This window comes from Trichoderma gamsii, assembly GCF_001481775.2.
Source record: "Trichoderma gamsii strain T6085 chromosome Unknown Scaffold_4.2, whole genome shotgun sequence".
NCBI lineage: Eukaryota > Fungi > Ascomycota > Sordariomycetes > Hypocreales > Hypocreaceae > Trichoderma > Trichoderma gamsii.
In genome coordinates, this window is record NW_020171341.1 from 1,003,323 (window position 1) to 1,016,402 (window position 13,080).

Genomic DNA, 13,080 nt, shown 5'->3' on the forward strand with positions numbered 1-13,080 from the left:
TTTGTTTTGTGCAGCATCTTTCCCTTGCTTCAGTTACTTCAAGTCCGCCGGCGTGAGTGCCTGAACCATACTCGTTCCTTCACTGAAGCGTGTACGGAAGATGCGATTGGCGTTCTGGAACATGCCGTCCTTCAGACTCACAACAATAAATTGTGAGCCCTTGAACCGCGTCTTGATGAGACGTCCAATGTTTTGTGTGTGAGAAAGATCGAGAGCGGCGTCAACCTCGTCAAGGATGTACATTGGCGCGGGCTTGAATTGTAATAGAGCCATGATGAGTGAAAGTGCGACAAGTGACCTGTGTCTCCCGTGTAAGCTATGCGTGCTATACGAGGTCCAAAAATTCTGAAACAAAAAGAAAAGAAAGATGCTTACCTCTGACCACCGCTCAGTTCCGTTAGACTTTGCTTCCACACCTTGCCCAAGCAAACCTTCACTTCAAGACCGTCGCTGATCGTCTTACCCTCTGGAGGATCCAGCTTTGCGAAACTACCTCCAGGGAGAAGATCAGAGAAGATCTGACCAAAGTCGCCATTGACCTTCTCCCAAGTCTCTTGTAGCGCCTTCTTCTTATACTCATCTAGACTGACAATGGTCTCTTCAATCTTCCTCTTGTCTCGAATGACAGTCTTTATCATTTGTTTGAGTGAGATTTCCTTCTTCTCAACGCTGTCGATCATGTTCATCACCTTGGGATTGATCTTCTTCTTCATTCCTTGGAATCTCTCTGTGAGGTTCCGCAGTGTAGACTTGCACTCCGCTATATTGTGTTGCTGGAAATCGTAGGGCGTCCCGCTGCGGCCGAAATGGTCCTTCTCATCCTGAATCCATTCGTATTCGGCCTCGAGCCGCGCAACATTCTCTCCTGCAGATTGTTGCTCTTTGTGGAATTTCTCTATTTGGTGACCAAGTTTCTGCATCTCCAACCCTTCTTCCGTAATGCGAGCCTTCTTTGAGCGCGTGGCCTCCTCTAAAGCTCGAAGTTCGTCGTCGAATTGGTGTAGCTTGGCTCTTTCGTCCTCAAGTTCGGCCTGTGCGGTGTCATGTGTCTCGGCCACCTTGGCCTGCTGTTTTGACAACTCTTCGATATCTTGCTGCTGAGCCTTGATGGCCACCTCTACCTCTTGAAGCTGCTCCCGTGCAGCAGATAGATCACCTCCCACTTGCTCCAGGTCTAGTTGAGCACCTTGCAGTTCTTTTTGCAAGGTTTTGACAGCTGCCGAATTCTTGTCGAGACTTCCCCTTAACTTATCTAGAGATTTTTGTAGTTCGACTAGTTTGCCATCCTTGTTATTGTCAAAATCTTTCATGTCCTTCTCAATGCGCTTGATATCCGCACTGGCCTCGGCCTGACGGGTTCTGGCATTCGATATACTCTCTTGTAGTTCAGCAATGGTAGCTTTCCACTTTTCAATTTCTTGAATGATTGAAGAAGATGAGTTTCCGCCAATCTGATCTTCTGCCAGCTTGATTTCATGTTTCTTCAGGTCCAGAGTTTGTTGGATCTGGCGGGCTTGATCTAGTTTGGATTTCTCCCTCGCAATCTTGATCTGAATGTCCTTTAGTGATCTTTCAGCCTCATTCAGCTGCCGAGTCAGAGTGTTGAGCTTCTGTAAAGTCACCAAAACGCCGCTGGAGTTTGGAGAGCTGCCGCCTGAAAGAGTTCCCGAAGGGTCGTAAGAGTCTCCTTCGAGGGTAATACTCCGCATTCTCACATTAGGATGGAAGGTGACTTTTTTCGCTGTTTCGGCGTCTGCGCATATGAGAGTGTTGCCAAAAACGTATTCCATTGCAGAGGCCACCTCCTTGTCGTAGCCAACCAGCGTAAGAGCGAGATCGACTTTTCCTGGCGCGAGATTCTGTGCGGTCGCGATGCTTTGTGCTGATGCTCTAAAAGCGGAGATTTTGTTGAGAGGAATGATTGTTACTCGCTTCCTGAGTCTGCCTTTCTGAAGCAACTGCGTGCCCGTCACTTCAGAATCAACTACAACATTGTATAGTCGTCCACCAGCACATATTTCCAAAGCCGTTCCAGCGCTTAGTTTATCTTGATCAATTGTGAACAGTTGAGCAACGAGGCCTTTGACCTTTGATCTGTCAAAGTTGGTAACAGGGTCAGCATAGTTGAAATCAATGTTGGCAACTTTCCGTTTCAGGCCATCGCAGTCTTGCCGTAGGTTTCGAACAGTTTGCTGCAAACTCGACTCTTCCTTGAACATCGCCTCTTCTTGGCCAGGCTCAAGGCCGAGCTTGTTCAGCTCCTTTTCCAGCTTCTGGCCTTGTAACTTCAACCCGTCTAGGTCGCGAAGCAGTTGTGCATTCTGCTCCTTGGCCTTCCGAGCTCGAGGCTCCTCCTCTCTGACTCGACTTTGCAAGTGGGCAATCTTGATCTTTGCCTGCTCCTGCGTGGTTGCTGCAGTAGTAGCGCGATTCTTTGCCTCTTGAAGTTGGCCTTGATAACCGTTTTCTTGTCCCTCTCTAGAAGCCACTCCAGTTTGTAGGGTTTGCAAGAGTTCTTCTTTGGATTCAACTTCCTTCACTTGCTTTGCCAAGCCATCCTTTGCTGCTTCGTATTTCGCTTTGACATTGTCGAACGTAGCCGTCTTATCCTGTAGAGATGCTTCTAGTTCTGATACCGTTCTCATAACGGCTGCTTTTTTCTCCGTTTCCTCCGCCAAGCTCGCCTTTTTGAGGTCCATAACCGTTGTAAGTCGGACCAACTCATTAGAGTATTTCTTTACCTTATCTTCGAGACCTTGTGCTTTGCCACCCTTTTTCAGCTCCTTATCCCGCTGGGACTTTATTCTCTTGACATCTTCTTCCAGATGTGATATCTCATTGCGCATACGAACGGCAGAATCTTCTAGGCTTTTATGGCGCAGCTTTTTAGCTTCAAGATCGGCCGCAGACTGCTTCAGCTTTTCTTGACATTTTGTGTAGTCGTATGCCACAACAACGCGAGACAGTCGCTCTAGATCGTTCTGAGTTTGTTGAAAATCCAAGAATGCTCTCTTCTCTCCTCGAAGCTTCTCTAGCTTGGGCTCGATCTCGTCTCTCAGCAGTTCGCTTAGCTCTTGGAGCTTTGTTTCCTTCTTCGCCATTGTCTTCAAAGCTTTGTCTCGCCTGTCCTCAAACATTCTTGTACCGGCCGCCTCTTCAATCATGGCTAAAATCTCGACAGGCTTCATGTTGAGGACTTTGGTAATACGGCCCTGCATGATAAGGAAGTTCGGGTTGTTGATGTTCAGTTGTACAGACTGGAAGAGGTTCTGAACCGTCTGCTGCTGTGCACGGTGACCGTTGATCAAATATTTGGACGTGCCGCCAAGTACGATCTGGCGGGTTACGCTGATGGTAGCATACTCTTCGAATCCTATGGGCGACTTCTTCTTATCTCTATTGTCGAAGACGATCGTAACGCTAGCTTTGGTGACACCCGCTTGACCTCTTTTATATATAAGATCCTGCGCTCGAGATTAACATTGTATCGTGCATGCTGCAAATACCATGGACAAGCGTACTTGGAGATTTTGCGCCCGCACCGTGGACATATTCGTGATTCCGAGGACGAAACATATTGAGTCGAGGATATTTGACTTTCCGCTACCGTTCAGGCCGGTAATGGAGTTGAAGCTCTCGTCCCTAAAGTAGTCAAATCAATATCGATGAAAGCTCCCACCGTGGGGTCGAATCTTACCATCCCGATATCACTGTTCGCACTGCATACGACTTGAAGCCCTGTCGAAGAAGTGAGCAGAGAGATCCAAGGAGATTGACAAGAAGATGCGACACTTACGTCGATAATCACTTCTATTACCCTCATTGTGGCAGATCCAGCGTGCCCGCGACGCAGATATTGGATCGAAGAATCTTGCGCCTTATGCACAATTGTCTGTCACAAAGTCCCACCTTGGCAAGGGACGCGACCCAAAGTAAACACAACCCCCCCGTGTTTGGTTTCTGATAAGCCCGTATCTTCACGTGATGGATGACGTTATCACGTGCTGCTGCATTTTGAAGACGCGAGAAGAAGCTCGGAGCTAAAGCTGAGGCACTAACCCAATTGGGCACTCATCAAAACATTGCGACCTTGGAATGGGTGAACAAGCCCGGCTTATTTACTTTGGACTTTCAACACTATCATCAACATTGCCCTACCGAACATCACCAACACCGATTCTCACGCCGAGCCCTACAAGTCACCAATGTTTTAACAACTTTCAGAGACGACTTTCAGCAGCCGGCGCCACTGGAAACACAACATTGCAGCTGTTGTTCTCGGCGCGACACCATGACTGCAATGCGAGGCCCGCGTCTCCAGGTTGGGTCTGCGGCCTGGATCGGCGAAGAACGGGCGTCTGCACTGGAGCTTGTGCAATCTGAAGTCGAGGAATTCTCCTACTCTGCTCACAATGAGATTGAATGGCTCAACGAGCACATGGCCGCAATTTTGAACGAGAACGAAGTGTATGTCGCATTGTTCCCTATTCATCACCTGCCATTGTGATGGCCCATGCTGACACCCTTGTCTAGTAATATCACGGAAGCGTTCAAAACTCCAGGAAAGCTTAGGGGCAAAACCCCCCATACGGCTCGAAAGGTTAATGCGACAGAATCCCGAGTGGTGGGTTTTCTTTCGAACGTCTTTTGCTTTTCTTTTGTGAGCGTTGTTCTAATGCACGGCGATTAGCCTCTATCCGACGTCTTCGCAGCGGCATCACCAGCCATCCCGAAAAATCAAAACCCATCTCAAACCAGCCGGATTCATCCTGCACCCCAACTTCACCAAGTCGCGTCGAAGACGGTACCGATATCCAAAGCTGCCTCCCCACAACGACATGTATTCTCTCCCCAACGACCACCCCCTACCCGAGGCATGCAGGACTCTGGTTATTATGGGAGCCAGGACTTTGCTGCCACGGATCCAAGTGACGACGCCGAGCCTGAGGAATCCGAGGAACTCGACGAACCCGAAGACATTGCAAGTCCCTATAGCGATATTGTATTGCCGCCTGGTGGATCTTCAATAAGACGAAGCCCAGCTCGAAAGCCAGTTTCAATATCACCTACAAAATCTTTCCAAACAACAAGAGAGGATATACCAGCGCGCGCTCTGCCAAATGTACCATCCAAGGCTACTCAAGACGAGCCAGAGTCATCATCCAAAGAGTCAGATGTGGATAATCCGTACTTTGAGGCGCCTGTTACGTCGCCCAGAAAGCTTCCCATGCCCCCTAAGCAGTCTGATGAAACATCGGAGGATGACCATTCCGCATCTGAAGGGTCAAGCCCAATCAGGCCTGTTGTTCGAAAAAGTAGCTTAAACTTTGCTTCTTTACCAGCAAGAGAGCCACTTAACTCGGGCAAGAGTTTGGGAGCGAGACAATCTCGGAACAGTCATTTCGATACTGGCAATAATAGCAGAACAAGCTACTACCAAAGACAAACTGGCGGCAAAAGCCTCGGAAATCTCGCCAAGCGCGATTTGGATGAAGTCGAGAATCCTGGTGGCATGGAGGTGGACGGTAGAGACCTCCCACCTCTCCCCGATGCTTCTGAAGTAGAAAAATCAGGCATGAATCACACAAAGACATATACGCAGAGATTACAAGATCAAATCAGCATGTTAGGTAAACCTCAAGGCAGCTTTGGACAAACTAAGCAGACACCAAATGCGTCGGTAGCGCAGCAAAACGCTACCCAAATACAATCCGTTGCAAGCCCAAAGCAGACATCTCCTGAGAAAGAGCCGATCTCCACGACGCCACGAGCTTCTCCCGAAGACGATGATGACGATTGGATCGGGCCGCCGACCGCGGTCAAGGACAATACGGACATAAGGCCGCTGTTGGCCAAAAGCCATACAGCTGACATTATGGAAGGCCTCCTAGACAAGGCTGATGACGACTCGCTCCAAGCTAACGAACCAACACCACACGGCTTCTTTCACCACTCAAAGACAATGTCTTTCTCAAATGCACCTACTGCTTCGGCTGCCCTCATGCGAGAAACCGTGCCCCTTTCCAAGGCGATTTCAACTTCCAGCTTAGTAGCATCGCAAGATGATATGGCTGAGACACCCTCCAAATCACTCCCGCGAAACTTCCGAGATAGTCCTTTGAAGCAGGTCAAGAATAAGCTTTCGTCTATCTTGAAGGGCTCTCGCGGCCTTCTTGCTAGCAATGCGGAAGGAAAGTCCTTGACGTCGCCTTCTGTTACCCGCTTGGCCCTCCATGCTGGGCAATCTTCCGAATCGCTTTTCATGAGGCCCCAGGATCTCGAATCTCAATCAACTGAATCTGCGAGCCCAACGAAACCGATTGCGCGCCGTACAAGGGCTTCTACGGAACGTGAGAAGGAACAAAAACGTCGCGAGAACGAAGTTAAGCGTATGGAAGAGCAGATGGATAAGCTTGATAAGGCACGCGAAAAAGAGCGTGAAAAGGCTCGAGCATTTACCCAAGAGCAAGAGAAGGTTGCTACCATGGAAAAAGAAACTGCTTTCAAGAAACAAGACGAGCGCGTGGCGATCAAGGCAACTCCTAACCCAGTAAAGAGAAGCCAATCCAGCCCTCGCAAGATGAGAGCGGGAGAGGAACCTGAATGGAGACAGGCCGATCGAGATACAGACATGTCTGACGCTCAACCTCCCATGCCCCCGCCGTCCTCTACCAAACCTACTCTTCCCGGCCAAGCAGCACGTGGCAAGGATAACAAGCGACCAGTCAAACCAACTAAAGATTTGACTGCAAAGACGAAAGTCCCCCCAACTGTTATTAGGGTTAATACCGGCTCACAGCACTCACAATATGCCCCTGCTGGGAGCCGAGTATCTACCGCGTCTCACGATACCTTGAATTCAAATCATTCAACCGCGTCGTCGAAGACCAGCAAGTCATCTTACCAAACCAAATCTGCGACCCAAACCTTCAAAGCACCCGCCTCTGCCGGCCGATCCAAAGCCGCGGAATTAGCCGCTAGAAAAAGGGAACAAGATGAAAAAGAGTCTCAAAGACGGCGCGATGCTAAGGCTGAAATGGAGAGGAAGAGAATTGCAGCCCAAGAGGAGCAACGAAAACAGGATCAACAGCGGCGACTCGAACTGGAGCGACAAAGGCAACAAGACGAAGAGAAGAAGTCTGTTCAACGGCAGGCCGCCATTGAAAAGGCTAAGCAGACAAGAGCACCACCCCCGGCCCCACGATCGCAGCCAAACGGCCCACCCGATACCACCTTGGGTCAACAAAAGTCGGCATCCTCTAAAGCTGAGGGCCAGCCTGCTCGGCCACCTTCACGACTGGCTGGCATGCGGGATGACTCTAGCAGGCCATTCAATTCCATGCTTTCCAAGGCAGGCGCCAAACGCACTCTAGGGGCAGAGACGAGTGACAACAACAACTATTCTAGGCCCCCTCCCTCGCGAGGCGGACCGGCCTACCAGACTAAGGATTCTAAGAGACGCCGAACTAGCGAACACGAAGATGATGAGCTGGGTTCGGAAAACCCTCCCAACATTAAAGGTCCGCCAGTGAGGCCGTCAACAGGATTTAAAAAGGTACTTATCCATTTCAATAAACTACGTGTACGATGCTTGGACCAAGACTTACAATCTATAGGATCTACCATCGAAGTCTGCCTTCCAAAATGGATATGGAGCTGCACCACAAAGTGCCACCCGAGATCTATTCAAGGCTGCCGTCACAGCTCAGCACAATGGTCACATGAAGGCCGCCCATCCTCTGGATATGGCGCAGATCTCAAAGGGCCCGATCCCCTTTGCGCCCAGCTCGAATGCCGCTGCTGGGTCTTCATTCAAAACTCCTGCTCGGCCTGGACAGCTCGTTAACCCCAAGTCGAGCGTGAAGAGGCCTTCACCACGGCCCCAGACCGGCGACTCTATTGAGCTTCCCGAAATTCAGACAGATGACGAAGATGACGATGACGAACCTCATGGAATGAATGTAGCTGCTTGGGCTGATTCGCCTGATTTGCGTCAAGCTCTCATGAGGCAAGAGACGATGGACCCATCTCAAATCTTTGGTCCGCCAGCGCCCTTGATCATGGAAGAGGTCTTCAGCAAGAGTAAAGACAAGTGGCACAAGTTCCGCCAAAGGACTTCCAGTGCCAACTGGAGCGGTCTGGATCGTCTGACTGAGGACGATATTAGAAAGGACATGGTGGCTCGAAACAAGCTGCGGCGAGATGGAGGATGGTCTTATGAGATGAGCAAGGATATGCTATAAACCTGTTTTGCACTGTACATTATATCAAAGAAGAGGAGACGGTTCTTGCTTGATTTTGTGGGTATTGCGGACTATCAATGACTTGGGATATGGAGTTGGGAATTAGTTATATAGCGAGAGGGAGGACATCATATTGCATTATCCGAATACGGATGACGAGGAATTCGGCAAACGGAGGCTGGCGTCTAGGATGAGTTTTACTTGTTGATAACAGAGAACTAGCAATGTTAGACCGACTATCAAGTATAAAAGTTGGTTTAGGAAATAGACGTGTCTTGAAATTGCTTGCGTGGTCTGTTGCTGGGGAGAGAGGGTAGAAAGAAACTCACTTCACTAGTTTTTCAGATGCCTTGCTTCTAAAGCTAGTACGCAGCTTGAGCGGTACCGTTTCTACAGCTCCCGTAAAGCAGACCTGTCTTATAATGGATGAAGCTTCACGTCTAATAGAATGTCTGACATCATGCTATGAAGTGAGAATGGCAGAATAACTAGCACGGTTATAGACTAGCGGCCATGCGATGTCTCGAGTCTTATCCTTATCTTTTCCGTATTGGGAACAGCTTTTTTGGAGGGGTCGAACTTTTTTTGCCGCTAGCAGGTAGGATAAGAAAAAAAAATATTATAGGAACCCTCATCGGCATTTGGAAGAAACACGCGACTCTCACGTATTCATTTCATATTTCTTTACCAGGCACTTAACTGTGTCGTTGGTTTTTCTTCCACTTGGGTCAACCTACCATCAATAATTTACCCTTTTTTTGGTTCAAGGAAGATCTAATCATGTTTCGATTCGGAGTTCGACGATGCGGAAGCTTGGCCCGCACTGCGGCCTCAAGTACGATGCTGCTGAGTGCGCGATCAGCCTTTCCGGCGGCGCGATCGGCGGCGTCTACACTGCCCCGACCAGTTGCGTCTCTGAAGAGCTTCGCCAGCCTCAACAGATTGTATAGCAGCGAGGCTGCTGCGGCGGAGAATGTGACTCCTGAAACTGCTGCGACTGGAGAGATCACATCGTTCCATGACCTGGAGGCCATTGGAGTGCATCGCAATCTGCTGGATGCCATCACCAAGGACATGCGCTATGATTCAATGACTCCGGTTCAAGCCAAGGCGATCAACCCGGCCCTCAAGGGAACTGATATGTAAGCTTGGAAATGTTCTCTTGCGCAAAATGGATCTGTGAACTGACCAACCTCAAAGTGTCGCTCAAGCCAAGACCGGTACCGGAAAGACCATTGCCTTCTTGCTACCTCTCCTCCAGCGCATGATCGAAGAAGACCCCACGTTGGCCTCACGGAAAGCCTCTCGAAATGCCAGCTCTGACGATATCCGCGGCATCGTGCTGTCCCCAACCCGTGAACTTGCTGAACAGATTGCCACCGAGGCGAAGCGGCTATGCAGTCGCACTGGTCTGGTCGTCCAGTCGGCTGTTGGAGGCACTCAAAAGTCTGCCATGTTGCGCCAGACACGGCGACAAGGATGCCATCTTTTGGTGGCTACCCCCGGTCGTCTGAACGATCTTCTCGAAGACCCCAACAGCGGTATTGATGCTCCTAACCTGGCGGCGCTTGTGCTGGATGAGGCGGATCGGATGCTCGATGTCGGCTTCGAGAGAGAACTCAACTCAATTCAAAGCTTCCTGCCCAAAGACAAGGTTAGACAGACGATCCTGGTCTCTGCCACCATTCCCGACAACGTTATCCAGCTTGCGCGCAAGCTTGTTCGCCCCGACGATTTTGAGTTTGTCCAGACTATTCCTGAGCATGAAACTCTTACCCACGACAGAATCCCCCAGCACGTCGTCACAGTCTCCAGCTGGGCCAACGTCTTCCCTTCCCTGTATGAGTTGATCGACCGTGAGGTTGCGGCTGCAAAGGCGGACCACACCTTGCCCCCCTTCAAGGCCATCGTCTACTTCAACACAACTTCCATGGTTGAGCTCGCTGGTGAGATTGGCTTTCAGCGCAGAAAGAGCGGCCAGCTGAGAATTCCCACTTTTGCCATTCAATCTCAGCTTTCTCAATTCCAGCGAACAAAGGCCGCGGACATGTTCAGAAACTCCAAGACTGGAATCCTCTTCTCGTCGGATGTTACCGCCCGTGGCATGGACTTCCCCAATGTTACTCACGTCATTCAGGTTGATACTCCCCGAGAGCGTGAATCATATATCCACAGATTAGGCCGTACTGGACGACAGAACAAGAGCGGAGAGGGCTGGTTGTTTGTGCCTCCCATGTCTGCCAACACTGCCAGGAAACTGCTACGGGGACTCCCACTGAAGCCTAACAAATCCCTTGAAAGTTCCGAAGTCGATATCAACGCAGTGGAGGAATTGCCCGCATATCACGAAGAGGTGAAGAACCTCATTCAGGAAATCCCCCGAAAGACCATGGCTTCTGCGTATACTTCGCTCTTTGGTGGCCAGCTCTCGGATAGAGAAGATCTTGTTGACGATTTGAACGACTGGGCTGTCAAGGGCTGGGGTTGGTCAGAGCCCCCTGCCGTTTCCTCCAGCTGGGCAAGAAACCAAGGCTTGACAAGATCCGGATTGAACATTCAGGACGGCCACAGTGATCGAATGCATCGGGATGACAGACGGGGAGGTGACAGACGGGGAGGAGACCGACGAGACGACCGCCGTGGTGGGGGCCGTTTCGACCGTCGTGGACCTCCTGATCCATTTGCCGAGATGGGAAGAAATGCGCGACGCGATGGACCGCCACAGACGCGTTCCAGAGGTGGCCGCCGAGGTGGAGGTTTTGAGTCATCATGGTAAAGCGATGAGCTTTTTCCATAATGGCATTTGAGGGAGAGGAAACGACTAAAGACCGCGGTCTCATGAAAGCCGCGGAACTCATGATTCTAAAGTATTGATGCTTGGCGTCTATCCACTGGGAGAGAGACGCTATGCTATGCTATGCTATGCTATGCTATGTTGGTTAAGGCGCGGTAAGCTGTTACGGCTACGTGTTTATTCATGTTTAGAACTTATTGATCTTAATGGTGTTGCTGGGATTTGCAATGTAAAAGATACAGGGCGGGACGGGAACGACAAAAAAAGGAACAATCTCCAATTTCAAGACAAAAGCATCGTGGCGCATGTAATGATATATATAAATTGTGTATAGTATAGTCATGACTTGTATTTCAGAAACATTAAATATATATGAGCTATCAGGATTATGAACGAATTATTCAACCAAGGTGCATGTATTGTGTGAGGCTTAACCAAAAAACCTTGGCTTATAATGTTTCTGTACAGAATTCTAAAACCACATTGACTCCGTAACAAGAGAAATCTAGTCGTAAGGGATGCCATCTCCTTCTCTCCTTGTAGATGTGCGCTCTTGGTATCAAAAACAGTTGTTTGCCTGTCTTCATCTTTCTAGTTGCGTGGAAACATCACCCGTTTTCTGCTCACCGCGGATGCATCAACAGGTTGGCATCCCACAGTAAGACCCTCTCGTCCCAGCCAGCAGAAGCCACCCAGCCGCCAGCGCCAAATAGACACCAATCAACGCCCGTCACAAACTCCGTGTGTCTGTTCATGATACCCATCTGCGCCCCCGGGCGAGTAGTAGGCATAGGTCCCTGCGGCTGGTTGGAGGCATCGTTCCACAATCGCACAGTCATGTCGTAGCTGGCGCTGATCAGGACATCGCTTGCGTGCGGGCTCCACGTCAGCCTCCGCACGGCGTACTCGTGGCCGGGCATGATAGAGAGCGGCCCGCCGGTCGGATTGCGTATGTCGAATGTTCGAATCATGCGGTCGACGCCGCCGGTCGCGATGACGGTGTCGCGGTATTTGTTCCAGTCGTGGGTGAGGACTTCGGCGGGCGGACCGCCGGCGGGGATGGGGCCGCCGGGATTGCTGGGGGCTGCGTGGACGGGGATGGCGGCGACGAGATGGTATTTTGCGGATGAGGGCGTTCGGAGATCGAATAGTCGGAGGTGGGAGTCGGAAGAAGCTGCTGAGATGAGGGAAGGGTTGGAGGGACAGTAGGATGCGCTGTAGGTGCAGCTTCCAATGGGCAGAGTCGTGATGGAGAATGGGCGAGTAGGCGACCACTATAAGAAGAAGAAGAATCCATGACTTTGTAAGTTATAAGGTCAAGACAGGAACCGAGAATTCACCAATGCATAGCCAATCAACGTACAATCTTGACCGTGCCATCCCATGAACTGGATATAAAGTTGTCTTTGGTGACGGGATTCCAGGCGGTAGCAAAGGCCTCGCGCTTATGCTCATGGAAGATCATGACTGGGAACTCCCTCATGCCAATGTCGAAGAGCTTGAGCGATCCATCGCCGCACGCAACCACGAGCTGGTTCTCGTTGATCTCCGACCAGGCCAAGTCGTATATCGCGTCATTTGTATCGAACCTGTAAACACAATTCGTCGCCGCGTCAGCCTCGTTTGTCTTGTCATGGCAAGCTTGTATATATAAACGCACGTCTTCTCAACCTGGATGCCTTGCGCCGTCAGCGCAAGAGCGAATAGCCGGCCGTTTCCAACGATGCCGAAGTTGGCGGCTGTGCCGACGGCGATGCGAGAGTCGTGGTATGGCGAGTATTTGACCGCGTAGGGATTGTACCCCTGGGTGCGGAACTCGAGCATCGCGGCCATTGTTTATAATTTGGGAGGTCTTGGTCGGCTGGAGGAGGAGGAGGAAGATGAGGAGAGGAGAGCGCCTCAGAGGCGCATTCGAGTTCGAACAAAAGCACTAATGAAAGGCAATATGCAAATATATGAGGGGGTAATAGTAATTGTAGCAGAAGATTTCTTTAAAAAAAATATTACAGTGTTAGCTCTTCGTCATGAGCTCTTGTTTGGCTT

General features: G+C 50.3%; 4 protein-coding genes across 4 annotated transcripts; 2 read left to right on the forward strand and 2 right to left on the reverse strand.

The window, feature by feature from the left end:
• Nucleotides 1-33: 33 nt before the first annotated feature.
• On the reverse strand, nt 34-3,823 carry TGAM01_v201767 (structural maintenance-chromosome 2; the record flags this gene model as incomplete). The annotated part of the gene is made up of 5 exons (XM_018805910.1): nt 34-298; nt 376-3,464; nt 3,522-3,642; nt 3,698-3,738; nt 3,797-3,823. 5 exons carry the CDS (start codon nt 3,821-3,823, stop codon nt 34-36), a joined length of 3,543 nt encoding a protein of 1,180 aa, XP_018660864.1.
• Nucleotides 3,824-4,291: 468 nt separating this feature from the next.
• TGAM01_v201768 (inner centromere protein) lies at nt 4,292-8,243 on the forward strand (the record flags this gene model as incomplete). The annotated part of the gene is made up of 4 exons (XM_018805911.1): nt 4,292-4,467; nt 4,534-4,624; nt 4,691-7,555; nt 7,617-8,243. The coding sequence occupies 4 exons, from the start codon at nt 4,292-4,294 to the stop codon at nt 8,241-8,243; spliced, it is 3,759 nt and encodes a 1,252-aa protein (XP_018660865.1).
• Nucleotides 8,244-9,023: 780 nt separating this feature from the next.
• Nucleotides 9,024-11,019, forward strand: TGAM01_v201769 (hypothetical protein; the record flags this gene model as incomplete). The annotated part of the gene is made up of 2 exons (XM_018805912.1): nt 9,024-9,385; nt 9,444-11,019. 2 exons carry the CDS (start codon nt 9,024-9,026, stop codon nt 11,017-11,019), a joined length of 1,938 nt encoding a protein of 645 aa, XP_018660866.1.
• Nucleotides 11,020-11,660: 641 nt separating this feature from the next.
• TGAM01_v201770 (hypothetical protein) lies at nt 11,661-12,870 on the reverse strand (the record flags this gene model as incomplete). The annotated part of the gene is made up of 3 exons (XM_018805913.1): nt 11,661-12,311; nt 12,401-12,626; nt 12,698-12,870. The coding sequence occupies 3 exons, from the start codon at nt 12,868-12,870 to the stop codon at nt 11,661-11,663; spliced, it is 1,050 nt and encodes a 349-aa protein (XP_018660867.1).
• Nucleotides 12,871-13,080: the final 210 nt, after the last annotated feature.